Here is a 23,911-nt window from a genome sequence, read left to right on the forward strand (position 1 = left end):
TAATTCATAGGGTCTTAAGAAGTTGAAAATTATAATAAATTTGTCTGCTCAAGAAGAAATAAAGGGAATCTTTCCAAGTTTTTTCCCTAACCCCTCCTCTCTTCCTCCCTTTTTAAATTCTTGCCTTTTCTGGATGCCACTAAATGAGTTCCAAACTAAAATCTTCAAAAGTTGCCTTAGCATTACTTTCACTGTTTCTATATTAATATAAATCTTCCACAAATTGATTTAAAGGATATGCATTTCCATCAACCATAATTTCTTCTCTCAAGTTATTTCATTGTCTTGCTGTCCTAACTCAGCTGGGATGCAGGCTTACATTGACATTAAAAACTGCCCAAAGGAAACCAGGAGACTTAAGAAAATAACTCGTGAGCAGAGGCGGCACATTAAGAGGTGGGAATACTTCATTGCTGCAGAGGAAATCATGTGGGACTACGCACCTGTAATACCAGCGAATATGGACAAGTGAGTTGTTGGGGTTCATACCACTGGGCAAAGGTTCAAGATACATTCCATAGGGCCCTAGATGTTTGGGGGTGAAATGTTATAAGTCGACAGCTCTCAAGGGGACACATGTATTGGTTTCTATTTAAGCCTTCTTGTAAAAATTAATCTTGAATTATTCCCAAATCACCAAAGAAACTCAGCCTAATCATAATAAACATAACAACAGCAGCTAACACGTATTGAATGCTTGCCATTGCCAAGCACTGTATTAACCCCTTTCTGAAAGCTTCACTTCAATTCTACAAACCAGATACTGCTCTTATTTCTTTTTATAGATGAGAAAATGGGTCAGAGAGATTAAGAGATTTGGAAATTCAAATAGCTCTTAAACACTTGAAAAGTTATTCAACTTCACTGATGATAAGAGAAATGCAAATTAAACTTCACAGAAATACTATTTTGATCTAACAGATTCACAAATCCAGGTGACATTATCTGTTGACAAGGCTGTGAGAAATAAGCTCTATCATATATTGCTGGTGGAAGATTAAATTGGTAAAGGGATTCTGGAGGATAACTTGGGAATATGAATCAAAATTCTAAATGCATATACCCTTTGACTCAGCTATCTCATTCTGGAAATCTAACTATACAGATATACTGGTTCACAGGTGAAATGATGTATGTACAACATATTCACTGCTGCAATGTTAGTAGTAGTAAGATTGAAAGCAACTCAAAATGTCCATCAGTAGGAACTACTTTAATAAATTTTGATGCATTCATACAGTGGAATACTAAGCATCAAAAAGAGGATGCAAACACTCTATATGCACTAATACAAAAAGTTTTCCAAGATATGTTATTAAATTGAAAAGTTGGGATATAATCTAGCATGTATATATAGCTGCCTTTTGTTAAAGGCATGAAGGGGATAAGAATATTTATATTTGCTTATTTGTAAGACACATTTGCGTTTATGTACATAAAGATATTCTGAAATTATACACATGAAATTAATATGTGGCCACCAAGAAAACTGAAGGACTGCTAGGGAAGTCACATTGACGGTTATCGGATATAAGTAAGAGTTTTCACTGTAATAAAAATTACGCGAATGTATTTTCTATTAAAAAGAATTAAACTAGCAAAAAGAACAAAATAAAAAGAACTTTAGCCAAGGGCATAAAATTGGTGACAGAACTGAGATAGGAATCCAGGAGTGTTTGGCAACAGTCACTGCTTTCCACTGTGCAAAATAAATTCATAAAATAGACAGATACTCTATTGAAGGACTGCTGGGTTAAATGATATTTCTGACTTTAGGTCTTTGAGGAATTGCCATACTGTCTTCCACAATGGTTGAACTAGTGTATTGTCCCACCAGAAGTGTATAAGTGTTCCTTCTTCTCCATAACCTTGCCAGCAAGTGTTGTTTCTTAACTTTTCAATCGTCCTCATTCTGACTGGCCTGAGATGGCATCTCATTGTGGTTTTGATTTGCATTTCACTAATGATCATTGATGTTGAGCTTTTTGAAATATGCTTTTTGGCTGCCTATAGTTGCTTTTGCAAACTAAGGCATAAAGAGGGTAGGGGAAAAGTGGTTCGTGTTGCTGCTCCCAAAGTATTTATCTCAGTAGCTGTGAAAAATGGGTGAAGGAGGTTGTTTTTCAATCATCTCTGAGGACTGGTTAGATGGTGGAAGAAAGCCCAGTAGCATAGAACTATAAGAAATAGTGCTAGTAAAGGCTTCCTGGGGTGAGAAGGTGCTTTTAGGGATTAAGAAATACTTTCAAAACAAAAAAGGCTGTCATAGATTAAGTAATAGGAGAGACTTTACAAAAATGTGTAGTGTCCTTTCAGCGAGAGATATCAAACGTCTGCTGTCTCAGTGAGAATGACAGGAAGATCTAAGTAGCTGCTTCTAACCAATCACCTATGACTTTTATCAGTGATGCAGGAGACAATTCAGAAGTTTCCAGTTTTTCAACTGACAGAAAGCATCGGGACTTTGCAAACTACACTAAGAAATTTTTAGAGAACTGGCATTTTAGCTCATCTGAGAGCAGAACTTCTCAGCACAAGCGTTTCCCCATCGTATTGAGATCTCTATTTGAGAAAGTGGTTTAATTTTTTAAAATTTTATTTCACCTTAAGAAAATACAGGTCTCTGCATTTGGATAATTTCTCAAACCGAATTGGAAAACATTATAAGAAAGTTATTTACACACAGTACGAAGATGAGTCCTTCACCAAACATATACAGAATCCCCATATGAAAGAAGACGGAATTTTGGGTCCTATTATCAGAGCCCAGGTCAGAGACACACTCAAAGTAAGTAACAGAAATACAGAATCATTGGAGAAATTAAATAGTAAAATATTACGAAGTACCTGGTTATTTTTTTAATTTTAAAAGAAAAAGGCATTCATATAATTTTAAATTCAAATACAACTTTTAGTTTTTATTTGGTATTTGCATTAATTTATAGCCTACTGAATAACACAAAGGATCTAAGACAATTTCTCAGATTATAAAGGCATAAACGAAAGAGTCTATGTAACTGGGATAGAATATGGGGACAAACAAAATAAAGCCACAGATAAGTAGATACCATGCGACCCTGTAAGGCTGTCTTCAGATTTTGTCTTAAGCTTTATAGCAGCCAGTGTATAAATGAAAATATGGCTGGGTGCAGTGGCTCATGCCTATATTCCCAGCACTTTGGGAGGCCAAGGCAGGTGGATCATGAGGTCAGGAGTTCAACATCAGCCTGGCAAATATGGTGAAACCCCTATCTACTAAAAATACAAAAATTAGCCAGATGTGGTGACATGCACTTCTAGTCCCAGATACTTGGGGAGGCTGAGGCAGAAGAATCGCTTGAAGCCGGGAGGCGGAGGTTGCAGTGAGCCAAGATCGCACCACTGCACCCTGGTCTGGGTGACAGAGTGAGACTCCATCTCAAAAAAAAAAAAAGGAAATATGTCAGGGTGAGGGTTACATCATCTACAAAAAGAAAGCTCCATTTACCCTGATATTAAGATCTAAGAAAAACTTCTTTAATGAATTCTTCAAAAGAGAGTGCTGAGTGATACAGTGGATGGTATCCTTAACAAAATTCTTATAACCGGCATAATAGATTAAAAGTTGCAAAGCTTTAAAAAATAATGTTTCTCATTACAGCTAAGAACATAGCAATAAACACAATTGAACAAAAACAATTTTTACTCAAACGTTTTTTAGTGTAGTCTAGGTATAGTTGGACTCTTATGAAGGTAAACTCCATGTATCAAGAACACGGAGTTTTTCTCAGCCAATTGTCCTTAAATGTCATGTCACTTCACCAAGCTAGATAAGGATTGGACAGCAGAGAATTGAGGGTTGCAATCTTTGACAAAATCCTAGAATGCAGATAATCTACTGACAAAGGATGATCCAAAGGCTTTGACAATCAACCAAATAAAAGATAAGATTAAGGTTCTCTTTTGTAGATTAAAGAGACTATCTAGGACTCCTGTGTGTATAATGCATCTGACAAGGTCTATTCTGTTCATTTAAAATACCCAAAGGACAAAAGCAGTTTTTTTTTTCTTCACGTGTCTTTCCCTTCTTCCATTTCTGATCTCTTTTATATGCTCTTAGCAAGTGCAGACATACCTTATTAGAAGTTCAGGATCTGGCTATTTGTCTGTGCCTCTCAAGAAAGTGGCTTTTTTTTTTTTTTTTTTTGAGGCTCTTACTCCATTGCCCAGGCTGGAGTGCAGTGGTGTGATCATGGCTCACTGCAGCCTCCACCTCCTGGGCTCAGGTGATTCTCCTACCTCAGCCTCCCAAGTAACTGGAACTACAGGCATGCACCCCAATGTCTGGCTAATTTTTGTATTTTTTTTATAAAGACGAGGTTTTACCATGTTTCCCAGGCTGGTCTTGAACTCCTGAGCTTGTAATCCACCTGCTTTGGCCTCCCAAAGTTCTGGGATTACAGGTTTGAGTCACTGCACCCAGCTGAGAAGATGACTTCAAAGATAGTATCCTAAAAAATCTGCCAGGCAGGGGAAGGGGAGCATGGTCTAGAAATGAGGAGCAGATTCGAAATGAGATTTAGTCCAAACGAAAGGAGAAGGACAGGGGAATGGGAACCTGCTTGGAGAGGGTGATACTGTGAGGAAAACGTCACTTCTCCTAACCTATCCTCTAAAGTCAGACTTCACTTCCATTTTCCACCTTAATGTGTGAGTGGAATATGCTCTCCAATTCTCCTTCCAGGTGATGAGGGGAGGTTACTGCAGATAAACAGATCTAATTTTCCCACTGCGTGTACACACACACCATCCAAAAGGTGAATATGCAAAGCTAGCATCTCAGATTAGTTCTCATGATCAACCTGAAACCCTAGAATAAATTTGATCTAACTTTGTAGATCGTGTTCAGAAATATGGCCAGCCGCCCCTACAGCATTTATCCTCATGGAGTGACCTTCTCGCCTTATGAAGATGAAGGCAACTCTTCCTTCACCTCAGGTTTGAATCTTTCACTTCTACTGAATCCCACTAGTGACTTCTGAGAGGCTGTCATGTTTTTCTGCTATTCCCCTTGCCCAGTGGTGTCACTACTGCAGTCAGGGAGTATACACGTAGGAGTATCCTAAAAATCACAGCCAAAACCTTTTCACTTCAGGAATCTCATCTCTTAACGGTTGCAAAATATGGTGTCTTTTATTAGTGTCATAGCGGCCTCTACTCTAATGGCTACATGCTATCCAGGTTCCAAGCAGAATATTTAAAGGATTCCTTTTGCAATATGAATCAATTCTAATGAAAGCTTATTTATTTATTTATTATCATGAAATAACTTTGCAAAGGAAAATAATTTTGAATATATTTTCTTTCAGGCAGTAACACCATGATCAGAGCAGTTCAACCAGGGGAAACGTATACTTATAAGTGGAACATCTTAGAATTAGATGAACCCACAGAAAATGATGCCCAGTGCTTAACAAGACCATACTACAGTAACGTGGACATCATGAGAGACATCGCCTCGGGGCTAATAGGACTACTTCTAATCTGTAAGACCAGATCCCTGGACAAGCGAGGAATACAGGTATTTTGTCCTTGAAGTAACCTTTCAGAAATTCTGGGAATTTCTTCTGCCTAGAACATATTAGTTCTGCTGGCTACACAGTGGGGCTTTCCTTCAAGAAAACAGTAAATATCCCAGCACTTTGGGAGGCCGAGGCGGGTAGATCATGAGGTCAAGAGATCGAGACCATCTTGGTCAACATGGTGAAACCCCGTCTCTACTAAAGACACAAAAAATTAGCTGGGCATAGTGGCGCGTGCCTGTAATCCCAGCTACTCAGGAGGCTGAGGCAGGAGAATTGCCTGAACCCAGGAGGCGGAGGTTGCGGTGAACCGAGATCTCACCATTGCACTCCAGCCTGGGTAACAAGAGCAAAATTCCGTCTCAAAAAAAAAAAAAAAAAGAAAAGAAAAACCCAGTAAATATCAAGTAGTCCTTTTTAGCACCAGTGTGATAACATTTATTCTTTGTTTTTCATCTTGTCTCTTTTTTATCAGGACCCTCATAGCAGAAGGCAAGTCTAGAATGTGGTAACATATTTTTTCTTAGTTTCAAATCCCAGGTCTGTTGGTATTGGATGTGATGAGCAAGCTGATTAGCCTTTCCTAATTTCTCCCTTTTGTCAAATGGGCAATACCCCTCCTAAAAATGCTACAGGTCTGTTTGTGGGTTCAGTGAGATACTATCTGGTAAAAGTGTCTAGCTCTTTACCAGTCTTTGTTATTTTTAGAGACCTGCAATAGGGAGAGAGAGGAGAGATTCTCTGAAAACAACCACGTTTAGAGACATAGTTCCTAGTGAAATTGAACCCAGATAATGATCCATCTCTGTTGAGACTAAAGTATACAGAAGAATGTGAACAAATATACTGAATTTCTGAGTTTCCATTGAAGAATTATAGTCTCATATTATTAAACTAAAATTCCCAATTATGCTAAACTATAACCAAAAAGGTCTTATCTTGAGGCATATAACATAAATATATGTCTAGAAAAAATCAGAAATGAATTTCTGGACACATGGAAGATCCTGATTTATTGAGCTAGGAAAGGAAACAGGTAGGAGAAGCATACTTTTCTATTGCAACCTTCTGTTCTATCCTTTACAATTATTCAGATCATATTTAGTTAATCGTTCATGCTGAAAGGTGCAATTACAGAGACAGACTTTCAGTTGCCATGTTGAAATGAGACTTTTCTTTCGGGTGTTTTTTTTTCTTTTGGGACAGAGTCTTGCTCTGTCACCCAGGCTGGAGTACAGTGGCATCATCTTGGCTCACTGCAACTTCTGCCTACTGGATTCAAGTGATTCTCCTGCCTCAGCCTCGCTAGTAGCTGAGATTACAGGTGCCCACCACCATGGCTGTCTAATTTTGGTATTTTTGTTTTGTTTTGTTTTTGAGATGGAGTCTCCCTCTGTCACCAGGCTGGAGTGCAATGGTGTGATCTCTACTCACTGCAACCTCTGCCTCCGAGTTCAAGTGATTCTCCTGCCTCAGCCTCCCAGATAGCCGGAACTACAGGCATGTGCCACCACACCCAGCTAACTTTTGTATCTTTAGTAGAGACGGGGTTTCACCATGTTGGTCAGGATGGTCTCAATCTCTTGACCTTATGATTTGCCCGCCTCGGCCTCCCAAAGTTCTGGGATTACAGGTGAGCCACCATGCCTGGCTAATTTTTGTATTTTTTAGTACAGACAGGGTTTCACCATGTTGGCCAGGCTGATCTTAAACTCCTGACCTTAGGTGATCCACCCCCCTCAGCCTCCCAAAGTGCTGGTATTACAGGCGTGAGCCACCATGCCTGGCTCTTTTGGGATATTTTAATCTCTGAATTTTCTGATCTGTTCTGTTTGCATTTGCATATTACCTTCAGCTGTAACATGTGATGTGTGCAAAATGGACTCTCATAAATGCCTGAAATATATGGCTTCTGTAGTTCCAAGAACTGTGTTGCTTTGGTTTCTGAGAACTCAGTGATGTAGGTAATTTGCTAGAACACTAATGACTGAATACAGCATGTTTTAACTTTTAAGTTCAGGGGTCTATGTGCAGGATGTGTGGGTTTCTTACACTGGTAAACATATGTCATGGAGGTCTGTTGTACTGATTATTTCATCACCCAGGAATTGAGCCTAGTATCTGTTAGTTATTTTTCCTGATCCTCTCCCTCTTCCACCCTCCATCCTCCAACAGGCCCCAGTGTGTATTGTTCCCTTATATGTGTCCGTGTGTTCTCATCATTTAGCTCTCACTTGTAAGTGAGAATGTGCAGTATGTGTTTTCCTGTTCCTGTGTTAATTTACTTATGATAATGGCCTCCAGCTCCATCCATGTCCATGCAAAGGACACAATCATGTTCTTTTTGATGGCTGCATAGTATTCCATGGTGTATATGTGCAACATTTTCTTGATCCAGTCTATCATTGATGGGCATTTGGGTTGATTCCATGTCTTTGCTATTGTGAAGAGTGCTGCAATGAACATATGCATTCATGTGTCTTTATAACAGAATGATTTATATTCCTTTGGGCACATACCCAGTAATAAAATTGCTGGGTTGAATGGTATTTCTGACTTTAGGTCTTTGAGGACTCACCATGGAGTCTTCCACAGTGGTTGAACTAATTTACACTCCCATCAAGATTGTAGAAGCATTTCTTTTTCTCTACAACCTTGCCAGCATCTGTTAGTTTTTGGCTTTTTAGTAATAGCCACTCTTACCAGTATGTGATGGTATCTCATTGTGGTTTTGATTTGCATTCTCTAATGATCAGTGATGCTGAGCTTTTTTCATATGCTCTTTGGCCACATGTATGTCTTCTTTTGAAAAGTATCTGTTCATGTCTTTTGCCTACTTTTTAATGGGGCTGTTTGTTTTTTTCTTGTAAATTTAAGTCCTTTATAAATGCTGGATATTAGGCCTTTGTCAATACATAGTTTGTAAAAATTTTCTCCTATTCTTCAGGTTGTCTGTTTACTCTGTTGATAGTCCCTTTTGCTGTGCGAAAGCTCTTTAGTTTAATTAGATTTCATTTGTCAATTTTTGCTTTTGTTGCAATTACTTTTAGTGTCTTCATCATGAAAGCTTTGCCCATGCCTATGTCCCAAATGGTATTGTCTAGGTTATCTTCCAGGGATTAATAGTTTGGGGTTTTACATTTACATCTTTTTTTTTTTTTGAGATGGGGTCTTATGTTGTCACCCAGGCTGGAGTGCAGTGGTGCAATCTCAGCTCACTGAAACCTCCGCCTCCTGGGTTCAAGCTATTCTCCCGCCCCAGCCTGCCTCCTAAGTAGCTGGGATATGCCTCAGCCTCCCAAAGTGCCGAGATTACAGGCATGAGCCATTGTGCCTGGCCTACATTTAAGTCTTTAATCCATCTTGAGTTAATTTTTGTATATCGTGTAAGGAAGGAGTCCAGTTTCAATGTTCTGCCTATGGCTAGCCACTTATCCCAGAATCACTTATTAAACAGGGAAGGCTTTCCCCATTACTTGTTTTTGTCAGGTTTCTGGAAGATCAGATAGTTGTAGGTGAGCAGCCTTATTTCTGACTTCAGCACTCTGTTCTATTGGTCTATGCATCTGTTCTTGTACCAGTACTATGCTGTTTTGTCCTCCAGAGGGCAGCAGACATCGAACAGAGGGCTGTGTTTGCTGTATTTGATGAGAACAAAAGCTGGTACCTTGAGGACAACATCAACAAGTTTTGTGAAAATCCTGATGAGGTGAAACGTGATGACCCCAAGTTTTACGAATCAAACGTCATGAGCAGTAAGTCAGAGTACTATTTTTGTTCATCAGTTTTTCACTCCTGTGGTTGAAATATGACTGTGCCTAGAGTCAGAGAGGGATTAGAATCCACTCGCTAAAGAGCACCTCTTGTCCTCACTTCCAGTCCAAAGACTTGGTGATGAAATCCATGGGTGACATCATAGCAAAAATTTTAAGCAAGAGGTCAAAGGCTCTCTATCCTTAGAAATGGACTTGGTCTTCTGTTCCAAGCGTGTGGGTATGTGTGCACGTGCGCATGTGTGTGTTCACGTATGCATGTGTGCACACACAGACATACTCTGGGCAGTGAGGAACAGGGTGAGGGGCTGGGGATAATGGAAGATGTTACAGTCCATGTCAGTAGCATCCAAGAACTTTAGACTGAATTCAGGGTGAATATTCTATATGGCCAGGGCAGAAACAAGGCAAATAATCCAAAGATGGATTCACACATCAAAGTAGAGCAAAATGAGTACAGGGACCTAAGAGTCTTGGAAAGGCAATGCATCAAGAAGTTTAAAGGGGTCAGTAAGAAGTTCAGAACAGAAGGAATTTTCTGAATGAGGATTCTGGCATTTGCTGCAGTTCTAAAGTTCAGTAGCCAAAAGCACTGCCATGGCAGTCCGAGAGAAATGTCACTGAGCCAGTTGGAAGCAAACTTCTCTACAACAGCCAGGGTCCTCCTAGTGAGTCCCCTCTCAGAGTCTACAGTCACGGTAATCACCTTCTCTCGTAGGTAATCATACATGTGAGGATAATTTCTCCATGATCTGTTCATACAGCTTCAGACAACTGACAGCTATGGATTATCAGAGCTGACAGGTGCCAGGACAAAAAATTCAAACAGAAAATTACTCTTAGCTTTCTTTGCATCACTTCCTTTTGACAGCAAATTGATCATCGTTCTAGACCAGTGCTGTCCAATAGAAACTACATATGAGCTACATATGTCATTTAAAATTTTCTGATACCCACATTAAAAAGAGAAATAGGTGATATTAATTTTAGTAACATGTTTTACTTAATATACCCTAAATATTACCATTTCAACACATAATCAATATAAAAGTTAATGATATTTACTTTATTAGTAAGTGTTTGAAATCCAATGTATATTTTATACTCACAGCATACCTCAGTCCAGTCTGCCCACATTTCAGGTACCAATAGCCACTTGTAGCTAATGTCTACCATATTGAACAATGCAGTTATAGATGATTTAGAAAAACATCTAGAATGAGGTACAAACTAATAATAATATATCACATAAGTTGTTCAAGTGACCTAAGTGATTTAAGTAGGTATTTAAATATTTGTTAACGTCAGTCATTATACTGGTAATAAGGCTGAGAGTGGTAATCCGGGTAGATATGAGCCCTGCCCTCATAGAAATCAAACCTTTGATTTTTTACTACCGTGCTTAGTATCTAAGTAAATAAAAATATTGCCTACATCTGTGTCCCTTTTAACAATAATGAAAATGTATGAACTGGATACTTGAAACTGTGGATGCTATATAGATTCTAAGACAGAGCAATAAAAACTAAAAAATATGCTAAATGGTGTTTACTTTTAGGGACATTACTTCTTATCCAATGACTAATGTTATCAAAAACATGAATTTCTTATATTAGGCCTCCAAGTAGAATTATTGGAATATCTTTAAAGGCAGAGAGTAGAGTACAACATATTTACTATACATTTGACAAATGAATGAATAAATCAATATAAATGGAAGGTTTATCTTTTTCTTGATATTTCTCTTTTGGCTAATGTAGAAGAATAATCTCTCATTTGAGAATTCTGAGTTTGATCTAGTCACATGTTAGATCAGATAAAGGTTATCTTGTATAATCACTGTTTTGATGCAGCCATATTAACAGAGACATTTGTGTTAGGTATCATTAGACATATGCCCTTTCATTGGCATCGACCTGGAATGTTAACAGATGTTACTTTTTCAGCTATCAATGGCTATGTGCCTGAGAGCATACCTACTCTTGGATTCTGCTTTGATGACACTGTCCAGTGGCACTTCTGTAGTGTGGGGACCCAGAATGACATTTTGACCATCCACTTCACTGGGCACTCATTCATCTATGGAAAGAGACACGAGGACACCTTGACCCTCTTCCCCATGCGTGGAGAATCTGTGACGGTCACAATGGATAATGTTGGTGAGTAAGAGCCTGACGTTCAGAGAGGCAGCTTGTTCTGAATTTCTGGTCTAGGAAGGTCTGCTGTAGCTCCCCAGGCTGCCAGTGCTCCTCTGCTTATCTCCCTGATCCCCTGCAGGCTTTTCTTTCAGTGTTTCTCACGATTTTTCTTTGAGAAATTAATGACTTAAATGGATCCAGTCCTTTAATGTGGGTTATATTTCTCCTTCTCGGGGCAAAGTAGGAAGTAAAGACATACAACAGCAGAAAAATAAGGCATAACTCTGAGGAAGAAGCATAAATATTTTGGCCACAAAAGAGCATTTCTTTTATGAAAATGCCCTTTTCAGTTTTCTTGTGACAGCCATCTTCAGTCATCAGGTACAGTGCCTTAGAGGTTGCTTCAGCACCAGCTTAGGAGTTTGTCCGACTGGAGTGCAAGTCCTGGTCTGCCACTCAATTGCTGTGTAACCTTACACAAGTTATGTGGCCTCGCTGAGCCACAAATCACACCTCACACAGTTACTTTGACCGTTAAAACAGTAATATGTGTCAAGTGCCTAGCACTCAGTAAATACCAGCAATGGTAACTATTGGAGACTCACCAAGAAATTTTTTTTGAGACGGAGTCTTGCTCTGTCACCCAGGTTGCAGTGAAGTGGCACGATCTCAGCTCACTACAACCTCCGCCTTCCAGGTTCAAGCGATTCTCCTGCCTCAGTCTCCTGAGTAGCTGGCACTACAGACTAATTTTTTGTATTTTTAGTAGAGACGGGGTTTCACCATATTAGCCAGGATGGTCTCTATATCCTTGCCTCATGATCTGCCTGCCTTGGCTTCCCAAAGTGCTGGGATTACAGACATGAGCCACCGCACCTGACCGCAAGAAATCTTTAGTGTGCCAGCAATGCATGTCATTTCAAAGATTCAAAATTGCCCTCCTGAATTACTTACTACTTAGAAACATCTAAATGTCTCTTATTTGTGGGGACAGACCTCATCATCATCCCCTTAACTCTATTTCTAAAATAAGATGTGCTGTTATTTATGATATGAAAAGTCCATTTTATTTTTGATTCACCCCTTTCTTAATATATTCTAAAACAGTGCAATACTACCTGTCCTGAAAGACCTTTTTTCCCCCTAATCTCCACTAACTAATACTTTTGGTTTGTATTCTGTTAAATGAAATAAACGCACTAGTCATGTGCTTAGAGTCACAGCAATGTCAAATTGCTTCAGAAAAAAAAAAAGAATTCTTAAATATTTCATTCTCATTTTCTCTCCTTACGTTATTGTGACCCAGTAATCAATAGTTCACAGACAAGCAGTGGTTCACAGCCCATACTTGAATGTCCCCGACTAAAGTTTATTAGAAATGACCTGCCACAATGGATTCTTACGTTTGCATGTCTTTTCCCAGACTTCCAGATCTCTCTTCTCTCTGTCTCTCTTCTGTAGGAACTTGGATATTAACCACCATGAATTCCAGTCCAAGAAGCAAAAAGCTGAGGCTGAAATTCAGGGATGTTAAATGTATTCGAGATGATTATGAAGACTCATATGAGATTTATGAACCTCTAGAATCTTCGGTCACAGCTACACGGAAAATGCACACTCCTTCAGAAAACGAAGATGAAGAGAGTGATGCTGACTATGATTACCAGACTAGACTGGCTTCAGCATTAGGAATTAGGTCACTGAGAAATTCATCACTGAATCAGAAAGAAGAAGAGTTCAATCTTACTGCCCTAGCTCTGGAGAATGGCAGTGAATTTATTTCTCCGAACACAGCTATAACTGTCGGTTCAAATTATTCTTCCCCAACGAATATTAGTAAGCTCGCTGTCAATAACCTTACAGAACCTCAGAAAACCCCTTCTCACCAACAAGCCACTGCAGCTGGTTCCCCACAGAGACACCTCATTGGCAAGAACTCAGTTTTCCATTCTTCCACAGCAGAACATTCCAGCCCTTATTCTGAAAACCCTATAGAGGATCCTCTACAGTCAGATGTCACAGGGATACATCTACTTTCACTTGGTGCAGGAGAATTCAGAAGTCAAGAACATCCTAAACACAAGGAACCCAAGGTAAAAAGAGACCAAGCAGCAAAGCACATGTTCTCCTGGATGAAATCACCAGCAGATAAAATTGGGAGGCATCTAAGCCAAGACAATAGTTCTTCTTCCAGAATGAGGCCCCGGAAAGACCTTCCTAGTGATCTGTTGCTCTTAAAACAAAAGAACCCATCTAAGATTCTGGTTGGGAAATGGCATTTGGCTTCTGAGAAAGGTGGCTATGAAGTAATCCAAGATACTGATGAAGACACAGCTGTTAACAATCAGCTGATCAGCCCTCAGAATGCCTCACATGCCTGGGGAGAAAGCACCCCTGTTACCAACAAGCCTGGAAAGCCGAGTGGCCACCCAGAGTTTCCTAGAGTTAGACACAAAATTCTACAAGTAAGACAGGATGGAGGAAACAGTGGACTGAAGAAAAGCCACCTTCTCATTAAGACACGAAAAAAGAGAAAAGAGAAGCAGACACACCATACTCCTTTATCTCCAAGGGCCTTTCACTCTCTAGGAAGTGAAGCCTACAACACATTTTCAGAAATTATATTTAATCATTCCTTGTTGCTCCATAACTCCAATAAAACATCTCTTCCCATAGACCTCAATCAGACATTGCCCTCTGTGGATTTTGGCTGGATACCCTCACTTCCTGACCATAATCAGAATTCCTCAAATGACACTGGTCAGACAAATTCTCCTCCAGATCTTTATGAGCCAGTGCCCCCAGAGGAACACTATGAAGCATTCCCTATTCAAGACCCTGATCAAATGAACTCCACTTCAGACCCCAGTCACAGATCCTCTTCTCTAGAGCTCAGTGAGATGCTTGACTATGATCAAAATCACAAGTCCTTCCCCACTGATATCAGTCAAACGTCCCTTTCCTCAGAACATGAAGTCTGGCAGACAATCACCTCTCCAGACCTCAGCCAGGTGACCCTCTCTCCAGACCTCAGTCAGACAAACCTTTCCCCAGAACTGGGTCAGATCCCTCTTTCTGCAGATCTCAGCTATACAACCCTTTCTGTAGACCTCAGCCAGACAAACCTCTCTCCAGACCTCAGTCAGACAAACCTTTCCCCAGAACTGGGTCAGATCCCTCTTTCTGCAGATCTCAGTCAGACGACTGTCTCTCCGGACCTCAGTCAGACAAACCTTTCCCCAGAACTGGGTCAGATCCCTCTTTCTGCAGATCTCAGTCAGATGACTGTCTCTCCAGACCTCAGTCAGACAAACCTTTCCCCAGAACTGGGTCAGATCCCTCTTTCTGCAGATCTCAGTCAGACAACTGTCTCTCCAGACCTCAGTCAGACAAATCTTTCCCCAGAACTGGGTCAGATCCCTCTTTCTCCAGACATCAGTAAGACGACTGTCTCTCCAGACCTCAGCCAAACAAACCTCTCTCCAGACCTCAGCCAGGTGACCCTCTCTCCAGAACTCAGTCAGACAAACCTTTCCCCAGAATTGGGTCAGATCCCTCTTTCTGCAGATCTCAGTCAGATGACTGTCTCTCCAGAATTCAGTCAGACAAACCTCTCCCCAGACCTCGGTCAGATGCCTCTTTCTCCAGACCTCAGCTATACAACCCTTTCTCTAGACCTCAGCCATACAACCCTTTCTCTAGACCTCAGCCAGACAAATCTCTCTCTAGAACTCAATCAGACAAATCTTTCCCCAGAACTAGGTCAGATCCCTCTCTCTCCAGACCTCAGCCACACGACTGTCTCTTCAGAACTCAGTGAGACAAACCTCTCTCTAGACCTCAGCCACATGAATCTCTCTTCAGACCTAAGCCAGACAAACCTCTCTCCAGAACTCAGTGAGATGCCCGTCTTTGTAGATCTCAGTCAAATTCCCCTTTCCCCAGACCTCGACCAGATGATGCTTTCTCCAGACCTTGGTGAGACAGACCTTTCCCCAGACTTTGGTCAGATATCCCTTTCCCCAGACCTCACCCAGGTGACTCTCTCTCCAGACCTCAGTGAGACCATCCTTCTCCCTGATCTCAGCCAGATATCACCCCCTCCAGACCTCAATCAGATATTCTACCCTTCTGAATCTAGTCAGTCATTGCTTATTCCAGAATTTAATGAGACTTTTCCTTATTCAGACCTTGGTCACACGCCATCTCCTTCATCTCCTACTCTCAATGATACATTTCGATTGAAGGAATTTAATCCACTGGTTATAGTTGGCCTCAGTAAAGATGGTACAGATTACATTGAGATTATTCCAAGGGAAGAGGTCCAGAGCAGTGAAGATGACTATACTGAAACAGATTATGTGTCCTATGATGACCCCTACAAAACTGATGTTAGGACAAACATCAACGCCTCCAGAAATCCTGACAACATTGCCGCATGGTACCTCCGCAGCAACAATGGAAACAGAAGAAATTATTACATTGCTGCAGAAGAAGTATCCTGGGATTATTCAGAGTTTGTACAACGGTTTGGCCAGTTTTCTCCCTTTTTATTCTCATTTTTTCATTACTGTTGAAAAAAGTAGCTACAACAATTCAGGGAGAGAATTCTGGGCAAATTATACTAAGAACAGTTTGGTTTCCCTATTGCAAGTTGGTCTGTACTATTTCCTTTGTCAATTCCAAGACTGCTTCTTTACTTTATATGACCCTGGACAGTATAAGAATAGTCACTGTGAGAACTTTATAATATTCTGTAATTAAGCCTTCTTCTGTGTCCTCTCCTCTTACTACCCATGACTCTTCTTGCTCCAGGCAGAGCCCAACCTATCCATAGCTATATGCTAATTATTATGAGTTCATTGAAGTTAGCCTCAAATCCAAACCCAAATATGATGTCCTTTTTGCATTTACTTATTTATATCAGAATTTCTAAGAGATCCAAATCACTTTTTTAAAAAGATTATTTACAATTCAGTTTTGCTTAGAGGTAGAAAGCCATGATGAGCTGGGCTCTTTGTTCTGGGATGAAGATACAGAAAGAAAAAAGAGAGAGGAGGAAAGGAGCAAGGCTTAGTTAACTACAATTCTCAGGGATATAGCATGATGACTGCACTTCGACTGTCTAGACATAGCCCATAGCTTTTACAAAAGCTGTTACACTAATGAATTAAAAAACTGAAGTGTAATTACAGTAGGCAAACACAATGTATGGTGTGACTTATGCAAATGAGTTCATTCATCTGATGCCTGACATCTCCACATTAGAACTCCATTTAAAACACGTTTTCCTATGAATTCCTATTTAAATGTTGCACTCAATACCATATGAGAACAACTAGTTATCTGAGTATTTCTAAGCAAGGCCCCAAGGCAGTAGGATGTAGGGCCTGTCCAGAGTGAATAGGGATGGAACCATGGTCAAAATCTTGTATTCCATTGGAGGCTCACAACACATTTCTATGGCAGTCAAAGTTGCTTTACCCACTCCCTTGTGTTCTGTGAATTTGCATGTTATGCTCAGAGTCTGGAAAGATGGGATTAGTAGTGGAGGTAGACCAGAAGAAAGGCAGATTGAGATTCTCTGTTGATGGCTCATGGTATATAGCAAATATTACGGGTTTGATGGATGAGTGTTTGGCTTGTTTCCACAGGCTTCAGAAATGTGAGTCAGTGGGAGAATTTGACAGGCTTTGGCCCTAGACTGAGCCAATGAGCTAGATGGGAATAATAGTTTTATTTATTTATAATTTTTAATTATACTTTTTATTTTGGAATTTAAAAATAGATTCACATATAGTTGAGAGAAATAATACAGAGAGATCCTTTGAGTATCCTGAGTATTCCTCATCCAGTCTCTCCCAGGGGTAACATTTTGCAAATCTATAATACTATATCACAACGGGCACACTGACATTGATACTGTCAAGATACAGAACGTTTCCATCACCATTAGGAGGGCAGATCACCTGAGGTCGGGAGTTCAAGACCAGCCTGACCAACATGGAGATACCCCGTCTCTACTAAAAATATAAAATTAGCCAGGCGTGGTGGCGCATGCCTGTAATCCCAGATACTTGGGAGGCTGAGGCAGGAGAATCACTTGAACCTGGGAGGCAGAGGTTGCAGTGAGCCAAGATCATGCCACTGGACTCCAGCCTGGGCAACAAGAGTGAAACCCTGTCACACACACACACACACACACACACACACAGACACACACACACACACACACACACACACAGACACACACACACACAGACACACACACACAGACACACACACACAGACACACACACAACACAGACACAGACACACACACAGACAGACACACACACAACACAGACACACAGACACACACACACAGACACACACACACACAGACACACACACACAGACACACAGACACACACACACACAGACACACACACACACAGACACACACACACAGACACACAGACACACACACACACACACAGACACACACACACAGACACACACACAGACACACAGACACACACACAGACACACAGACACACACACAGACACACACACACAGACACACACACACAGACACACAGACACACACACACACACAGACACACACACACACACAGACACACAGACACACAGACACACACACACACACAGACACACAGACACACACACACACAGACACACACACACACAGACACACACACACAGACACACAGACACACACACACACAGACACACACACACACAGACACACACACACAGACACACAGACACACACACACACAGACACACACACACACACAGACACACACACAGACACACAGACACACACACACAGACACACACACACAGACACACACACACACAGACACACACACAGACACACACACAGACACACAGACACACACACACACAGACACACACACACACAGACACACACACACACACACAAATCCCTCTCATTACCCTTTTACACTCACATCTACCTTCCTAACACCGTATTCCTTCCTTATTCCCTGGCAACCAGTAGTCTGATCTCCATTTCTATAATTTTGTCATTTTAAGAATATTACATAAATGGAATCAGGCAACTGGAAACTGGTATTTTTTCACTCAATATAATTCTCTGGAGATTCATCCAGGTTATTGCATGTATCAATAGCTCAATCATTTTATTGCTTAGTATTCCATTATATGAGTGTACCACAGGTTTTTTGGGGGGTTATGGTTTTATATATATTTATGATGTAAACATGATGTTTTAATATATTTATAAATTGTGAATTGGCTAAATCAAGCTAATTAACTTATGTATTATCTCAGATACTTTCTGTGGTTAGAACAATGTACTCTCAGCAATGTTCAAAAATATAGCATGTTATTAATTATAGTCACCATGTTATACAAGAGACCTTCTAAACGTATTTCCTCTAACTGATTTTTATCTTCTGATCATTTTCTCAACGTTTCACTTCTGCATCCCTCTGTTAGCCACTGTTCTACCTTCTGCTTCCATGACCTCAATGCTTTTAATTCCACATATAAGAGAGATCCTGCAGTACTTGTCTTTCTGTGCCTGGCTTATTTTATGTTAGCATAATAACCTCCTGGTTCAGCCATGTTGTCGCAAATCACATTTCTTTTTCTTTTTTTAAATGCTAAATAGTATTTCATTGTTTATGTAGATCACATTTAAGAAATCCATTCATGGCTGGGCGCGGTGACTCAAGCCTGTAATCCCAGCACTTTGGGAGGCTGAGGTGGGCGGATCACGAGGTCAAGAGATTGAGACCATCCTGGCCAACATGGTGAAACCCCGTCTCTACTAAAAATACAAAAATTAGCTGGGTGTGGTGGCATAAGCCTGTAGTCCCAGCTATTTGGGAGGCTGAGGCAGGAGAATTGCTTGAACCCGGGACACGGAGGTTGCAGTGAGCCAAGATTGTGCCATTGCACTCTAGTCTGGCGCCTGGTGACAGAGTGAGACTCTGTCTCAAAAAAAAAAAAAAAAAAAAGAAATCCATTCATTTGTTGATAGACATTTAGGTTGCTTCCATATCTTGGCTAATGTTGCTAATGCTGCAGTGAACATGAGAAAGCAGATATCTCTTCGACATACTGATTTCATTTTCTTTGGGTATATACCCAAAAGTGGGATTGATGGATCACATGGTAATTCTATTTTTAATTTTTAAAGGAACCTCCCATACTGTTTTCCATAATGGCTGTACTAATTTACATTCTCACCAAGAGTGTACAAGAGTTCCCTTTTCTTTACATCCTTGCCAACATTTATCTCTTATCATTTTTACAATAGCCATCCTAACGGTGTGAGGTGAGCCCTCATTGTGATTTTAAATTGCATTTCTCTGCATCTTTTCATATATTTGTTGGTCATTTGTAGGTCTTCTTTTATGAAATGTCTATTCAAGACCTTTGTTCATTGTTTAAATCAGGCTTTTTTATTTTATTTTTTTGCTGAATTGAGTTCCTTATACTTTTAATATTAATTCCTTATCAGATATCTGGTTTTCAAGAATATTCTCTCATTCCATAGGTTGTCTCTTTACTCTGTTATTTCCTTTCCTCGTAAATTTTTGAGTTTGATGCAATCCCATTTGTCTATTTCTGCTTTTGTTGCCTGTGCTTTCGAAGTCATATCCAAACAATCTTTGTTCACACCAATGTCAAGAAGCTTGAGAATAATGTACATTAGCAAAAAAAAAAAAAAAAAAGTGAGAAGAGTAGCTACTTTCAGGATATAAAACATTCATCCATCCAGTGACTTTCACAAGTGCGACCTTTGTATTAATCTGACCATTCTCACGTGATAGCCCCAAGCTCTGGCATTGTCCCATTTATATGGCTTTATCTGCCTTTGATGTTAAAATTTGCTGTGTTGACAACATGATTATATTTGTGCATTCATTTATATGTTTGACAAAAATTTATTAAGTTTCTACTGTGTGCCAGATAATGTGCTTAGCACTGGAGAAAGTATTATGAGCAAACCAGGCATAATGGCTGACCTCATGGTACTTACACTGAGTGAGAGTCAGATATTAATAGATAATCTCACAAATATATACAACCTACTATATATACTATAAAACTATTATAAGAATACTACAGGAATTTACTATATGTAATATAATAAATAAGGAATTGATATAGAAAGACTTGACATAGACTAAAAGGGCATAGGAAGACTTCCCTATAAAATATTTGAGTTAGGAGTTGAAAGGTATTTACTGACTTTTGCTTTTAGCCACTTATATATTTACTCATCTGTCCACCAGGTATTCAGTCAAGACCTTCGCTATGCTAGATGCTATATCTAGAAAAAGAGACAATTTCCTAAATTCTTTGAACAGTCTTTAATTTCTTTTTTTTACACAAATACTATTGTCGTTGCAGTGAAAGAGATATTGAAGACATGGACAATACCCCAGAAAATACCATATATAAGAAAGTAGTTTTTCGAAAGTACCTCGACAGCAGTTTTACCAAACGTGATCCTCAAGGGGAGTACGAAGAGCATCTTGGAATTCTTGGTCCTGTTATCAGAGCTGAAGTGGATGATGTTATCCAAGTAAGTCTCTGGAGCCCTGCTAAGATCATCAGAGGAATTTCCACAGGCACCAGAGCGTTGTAGACATGTAGGTGGCAAGAGAGCTATCGGCGGTTTGTTTATTTTCCAGAATTAATGAATCATTACATTTCTTTTCATAGACTGTTCACCAAGCAATTTGGCAATCTTCGAGACTAAAAAAAATTTTCATATTTAAAAAAAATGCTGAAAACTATGTAATTGTGGAAAATCTCTCTGTAATTGCTATCCAAAGCTAACCTATCTAAAGTTAACACAGAAAATTAATATATTCAAAAGCAATTGAATGGGGTTCCACGGTAGTGGTGGTGGTGGTGGGGACAGTAGTAGTGCTAACAGTACTAGTAATTTAGAAATATCTTCTGGTGTTTTCTTGAAAATATAAAGTGAAGTAAAATAAAATGAGTAAGGAAAGTAAAGATGTCTCCATGCCCTACAAAAGTGAGCAAGTTTCTTCAAGTGTCTTCCTAGTCCTAGTCATTTCTTTCAAAATCTTTCGTCTGGATCTAGGATTATAGCTTACTGTTGTAAGGAAGTTTACTTACCCCATTTTTTCTTTTATTTTCCTTATTATTAAATTATACTTTAAGTTCTGGGATACATGTGCAGAACGTGCAGGTTTGTTACATAGGTACACAAGCGCCATGGTGGTTTGCTGCACTCATCAACCCGTCATCTACATTAGGTATTTCTCCTAATGCTATTCCTCCCACAGCTCCCGACTCCCCAGCAGGCCTCAGTATGTGATGTTCCCCTCCCTGTGTTCATGTGTTCTTATTGTTCAACCCTCACTTATGATTGAGAACATGTGGTTTTTGGTTTTCTGTTCCTGTGTTAGTTTGCTTGAGAATAATGGTTTCCAGCTTCCTCCATGTTGCTGCAAAGGACATGAACTCATTCTTTTTTATGGCTGCATAGTATTCCATGGTGTATATGTGCCACATTTTCTTTATCCAGTCTATCATCAATGGGCATTTGGGTTGGTTGCAAGTCTTTGCTATTGGGAACAGTGTTGCAATAAGCATATGTGTACATGTGTCTTTATAGTAGAATGATTTATAATCCTTTGGGTATATACCCAGTAATGGGATTGTTGGGCCAAATGGTATTTCTAGTTCTATATCCTTAAGGAATTGCCACACTGTCTTCTACAATGGTTGAACTAATTTATAATCCCACCAACAGTGTAAAATGTTTCTATTTCTCCACATTCTCTCCAGCATCTGCTATTTCTTTTAATGATTCCCCACTTTAACTGGCATGAGATGGTATCTCATTGTGGTTTTGATTTGCATTTCTCTAATGACCAGTGATGATGAGCTTCTTTTTATATGTTTGTTGGCCGCATAAATGTCTTCTTTTGAGAAGTGTCTGTTCACCCCTTCGCCCACTTTTTGATGGGGTTTTTTTTTCTTGTAAATTTAAGTTCTTTGTAGATTATGGATATTAGCCCTTTGTCAGATGGATAGATTGCATTTTTCCTCCATATTATAGGTTGCCTGTTCACTCTGATGATAGTTTCTTTTGCTGTGCAGAACTTCTTTAGTGTAATTAGATCCCATTGGTCACTTTTGGCTTTTGTTGTCACTGCTTTTGGTGTTTTAGTCATGAAGTCTTTGCCCATGCCTATGTCTGAATGGTTTTGCCTAGGTTTTCTTCTAGGGTTTTTATGGTTTTATGTCTTATGTTTAAGTCTTTAATCCATCTTGAGTTAATTTTTTGTATAAGGTATAAGGAAGGGGTCCAGTTTCAGTTTTCTGCATATGGCTACCCAGTTTTCCCAAAAGCATTTATTCAATAGGAAATCCTTTCCCCATTGCTTGTTTTTGTCAGGTTTGTCAAAGGTCAGATGGTTGTAGATGTGTGGTGTTATTTCTGAGGCCTCTGTTCTGTTCCATACTTCCACCATTTTTTCTAGCCTTTCATGTTCAAAAACCCAGAAAGACCTCTGATTCTAAAGTAAGCTAATCTATATTCAAGCATATGATCTACTATGTCTGTGTAAGCATTCACAAAATTTTCAGTGACCATTTTTTCTTTTTTAAAATGTAAGTACATAGGAATATAAGAATCTTACTATGCTAAATTGTCCATGAAGCTATGGGAGGCAATATTCTCTCTTATGATTAGGGGGTCTTTTTTCAAGACAAACACTAATTTAACAACAGATTTAAAAATCTTTTTCTAAGGGCCGGGCGCAGTGGCTCATGCCTGTAATCCCAGCACTTTGGGAGACCGAGGCAGGTGGATCACGAGGTCAAGAGATCAAGACCATCCTGATCAACATGGTGAAACCCCATCTCTCCTAAAAATACAAAAAATTAGCTGGGCATGGTGGCACGTGCCTGTAATCCCAGCTACTCAGGAGGATGAGGCAAGAGAATTGCCTGAATCCAGGAGGTGGAGGTTGCGGTGAGCCGAGATAGCACCATTGCACTCCAGCCTGGGTAACAAGAGCAAAACTCCGTCTCAAAAAAAAAAAATCTTTTTCTAAGTTGAAGTAACTCAGGAATCAAAAACCAGATACTGCATGTGCTCACTTATAAATGGGAGCTAAACTATGGGTATGCAAAGGCAGACAGATTGGTATAATGGACATTGGATACCCAAAAGAGAACAGGGGGAATGGATGAAAAGCTACCTATTGGATACAAGCTGCAGTACTCATGTGACAGGTTCACTAAAATCCTAGACTTTACCACTATACAATTCATCCATGTAACCAAAAACTACTTGTATCCCTAAAGCAACGGAAATTTTTTTTTAAATTTTAAAATGAAAATTAATGTAAGAAAGCCATAATAAACAAAACATCACAATTGTGAATAAAGA

General features: G+C 39.7%; 1 protein-coding gene across 2 annotated transcripts in view; it reads left to right on the plus strand.

Annotated features, from left to right (window-relative positions):
* Positions 1-23,911, plus strand: part of F5 (coagulation factor V) — a 72,322-nt gene that overhangs the window by 27,477 nt on the left and 20,934 nt on the right. The window contains exons 7-14 of one of the 2 annotated variants that reach the window (XM_035279090.3): positions 303-468; positions 2,611-2,788; positions 4,878-4,977; positions 5,349-5,560; positions 9,166-9,316; positions 11,281-11,493; positions 12,934-16,000; positions 20,887-21,061. In XM_035279090.3, coding sequence (XP_035134981.3) covers positions 303-468; positions 2,611-2,788; positions 4,878-4,977; positions 5,349-5,560; positions 9,166-9,316; positions 11,281-11,493; positions 12,934-16,000; positions 20,887-21,061 — 4,262 coding nt within the window. The remainder of the gene's footprint in view (positions 1-302; positions 469-2,610; positions 2,789-4,877; positions 4,978-5,348; positions 5,561-9,165; positions 9,317-11,280; positions 11,494-12,933; positions 16,001-20,886; positions 21,062-23,911) is intronic. The other variant, XM_035279091.3, reaches the window with a different exon arrangement.

This window comes from Callithrix jacchus, chromosome 18, assembly GCF_049354715.1.
Source record: "Callithrix jacchus isolate 240 chromosome 18, calJac240_pri, whole genome shotgun sequence".
Lineage (NCBI taxonomy): Eukaryota > Metazoa > Chordata > Mammalia > Primates > Cebidae > Callithrix > Callithrix jacchus.